The sequence below is a fragment of the Pieris napi genome, chromosome 22 (assembly GCF_905475465.1).
Source record: "Pieris napi chromosome 22, ilPieNapi1.2, whole genome shotgun sequence".
NCBI classification, from domain to species: Eukaryota; Metazoa; Arthropoda; class Insecta; order Lepidoptera; family Pieridae; genus Pieris; species Pieris napi.
In genome coordinates, this window is record NC_062255.1 from 6,957,893 (window position 1) to 6,961,002 (window position 3,110).

General features: G+C 38.8%; 1 protein-coding gene across 1 annotated transcript; it reads right to left on the reverse strand.

The window, feature by feature from the left end:
• Positions 1 to 686: 686 nt before the first annotated feature.
• LOC125060921 (protein odd-skipped) lies at positions 687 to 2,617 on the reverse strand. The gene is made up of 3 exons (XM_047666035.1): positions 2,455 to 2,617; positions 1,648 to 2,194; positions 687 to 1,379 (listed from the first exon to the last, which is right to left on the reverse strand). The coding sequence occupies exons 1-3, from the start codon at positions 2,552 to 2,554 to the stop codon at positions 1,001 to 1,003; spliced, it is 1,026 nt and encodes a 341-aa protein (XP_047521991.1). The 5' UTR covers positions 2,555 to 2,617; the 3' UTR covers positions 687 to 1,000.
• Positions 2,618 to 3,110: the final 493 nt, after the last annotated feature.

Consider the following 3,110-nt stretch of genomic DNA (forward strand, 5'->3'; position numbering starts at 1 on the left):
CCTTTAAAAGTATAGGCAAAATAAGGAAAGTTAGTTTACACTTTTGGACCCCTAAACTGTTGAATGCTAAATGTATTACTCAGTTGTAATATACAGTTAAAATTTATCTGGACATTGTAATTAGGCAATGTTGGCCTAGTGGCTTCAGCGTGTGACTCTCATCCCTTAGATCGTGGGTTCGATCCCCGGCTGTGCACCAATGGACTATCTTTCGTGAAGGAAAAACTCGTAAGGAAACCCACATGTCTTAGACACAAAAAGTCGACGGCGTGTGTTAGGTACAGGCGGCAGATCACCTACTTGCCTATTAGATTGATCATGAAACAGATTCAGAAATCTAAGGCCCAGACTTAAGGAGGTTGTAGCGCCACTGATTATTATTATTATAATTAGGTTCTAATCCATTGTTTAATGTATGTGAATAGTATGGCTTGTTTTAATAAACTAAGAAGGTATTCGTTGGAAATGTTAGATTATTTAAATGTTAGAAGCGATAAATGTTTACAACTTCTCTTACCTCTATCAATTTAATAGATATATAATAATTGTCTTTAGGTAATCTAATTAGGTTTAGTTAAGTAATGTTTATATCTAAGAAGTCAATTAAGTCTCAATTAATTTAATAGTCGACATATTTGATTAAACGTTTTCAATTAATTATTTAATGTAAAAATGAAACAAAGTAATAATTTCATAATTCTTTTCTTAAATTTTATCATAGCCTCTTAAATTAACTTAACTACTTACAATGGAACGTTAATACTATAGTAATTTACAAGTCCGGTAATCTAACGGTAATATTTTTGGTAACTTTAGTTATCCACCTATCACAATAAATAAACATCTTAGAAACATAACAATAATTATAAACAATCAGTCTTTAGTAAAGATCAAACTTGAAATAATTGATGAGTACCGTTAACTAATAATACTGAAATTATAATACTATAAGTGATCACTTTGGTAGGTTAGGTACTCGGAATGGTTTGTACGAGGCTTTTTAGCGCTTCATTATATCTTCTATTGAAAAACCTAGAGGTCTCTTCGGTTGCTCTGGTGATGCCTGAGACACATGGTATGCTTGAGGGGGAGGTGATGGCTTGTGAGACAGATCCAGTAAGGGACTCTCTGACGCCTGACTCGTTGATGACACTTCCTGACATCCCTCGAGGTGCTCTATGTGATGCTTGTTCGCTTCACTATGAGTTAATAGATGCGTCTTCAAATTCGACCTTTGGTTAAAACTTTTGTTGCATACGGGACACTTGTGGGGTGACTCCTCCATATGCAGAATCTTGTGAACGGCCAACGTTCGTGACTGACAGAACCCTTTGCCGCACTCCGTGCATTTGAATGGCTTTTCTTTCGAATGAATGTACCTGAAATAATAGAATAACATTAGTAAACTTTCACTAAAAGTTCACGACATTAGATATTGATTCTAAAGGTCCAAAGATATAGCAGGTAATTTGTTCGACGGTGCGCGTTGAAAATGGTCATCGGATAGAACAAAAACTGGTTTGAACGCGTGCGCCTCGCGACCTCACAAAAAGGTTTTGTTTTTTTAACTTTCTTATCACCGCCTTAACATTCATCGCGTGACATTTATAATTAAGTATATAAGTTAAGGCATTGTACAAAACCTACCTGTGGTCTCTAAGATGATCTTGTCTTCTGAAAGCTTTGCCGCAGATATCGCATGAGTACGGCCTTTCATCCGTGTGTGTTCTTTCGTGAATTAACAAGTTGTAGGACTTTGTGAACTGGCGATTGCAGTATTTGCAAATAAATTGCTTCTTTGGTCTCGTTCCTGCGACTCCTGGTCCTCTCATTGGTGGTGGGTTTCTTCCGGGCATTCTCTGCGCCATAGACGGGTATCGTAGAGTGTGATGGTATAAGGCAGCGTTTCTTATCCACTGGTTGACTAGCATTGCGTGGTATGGAGCGGATGGTGGTAAGGTGGCGACTTGTGGTTGGACGTAAGGAGTGGGATAGTTGTATGGGACTTTTTCGTAGGAGTATGGGGCTTGCATTGCTCTGTAGTTGGGGTATTGGGGCGCGGGCCACGCCTGGTGTCTGGATACAACCACAGCGGGTGGTGTGTCGTCTGTCGGCGTGTGCGGCGGCGTCGGCAAAGGTGGAGACGGTCTCTCTAACTTCACAAGCGCTTCGATCGGAAAATCCGGCGGATAGCCTGTAAAAAAATTATATTTAGAAATTTGAAGTCGTAAACTAAACATTCAATTGATAAGCTTATCATGATTCACTTCTATTATCAAGATTAAATAACGCATATAAGCATAAATTATTACGAAATAATTAATATCTATTAATAACTGACCTACCTATATTAAACTCTATTTATTTGTGTAATCAAAAACTATGAAAACCACCTAGTAGTTTAATAACATTATATATAGTGAATGTATGGAAAAACCGAATAAAAGTACTCACTATGGTTATCCTCGATAATTTCTTCTTCCTCTTCCTCGATATTAATATCGTCTGAACTGTCAACACTGTACGCCTTATCTTCCATTGCGAGACAATCCATAAAACAAAACACTACACAACACTGATGTCCACAAACCGGGTATGACAGACAACCGGCTTGCGTGAGCGCGCAAAGTGTAATGAGCTTGTGTGCGTTCGCTGTCGACCTCTGTGTGAAGGTAGGGGGCGATCAAAGGCGCCGCCACCAGCGCCTGTGCCGGCTCCCGAAGCAGCCTAACCCCACCCAGTAGGCGTGGCCTACTGAGAACTGCCTTCGCAATCGATTACCGACTATCGCAAATAGATGCAACGGCCACTTTCCCTAAAATCACGGGGTTCCACATCGCTACGTTGGATGAAGAGAATAGAACTTTGTCACAGTAACTTTGGTGAATTTATTACGTTTTAGAATGGACGAATGCAAATTTTTGGTGACAGAACATCTCTGGTAAAGCTATTAGGAGCGAATTGCTGTCATAATTGCGTTTTGTAGGCAAGTCTTTGTATAGGCTTTGCATATTTTGTAGCCATTTTAAGTATGCAAAACAACTCTATTAAATTCTATTCTGAATAAGCATATCCTTTTTTATTTTATCTTTTTATAGTCTTTACTGTAT

Excerpts from the sequence above, each read along its gene's own strand:
- LOC125060921 (XM_047666035.1), bottom strand. The coding sequence starts at position 2,554 with ATGGATTGTCTCGCAATGGAAGATAAGGCGTACAGTGTTGACAGTTCA. Across the intron at positions 2,195-2,454 it reads AATTATCGAGGATAACCATA|GCTATCCGCCGGATTTTCCG; the intron begins GTGAGTACTTTT and ends ATTTTTTTACAG. Across the intron at positions 1,380-1,647 it reads GATCATCTTAGAGACCACAG|GTACATTCATTCGAAAGAAA; the intron begins GTAGGTTTTGTA and ends CTATTATTTCAG.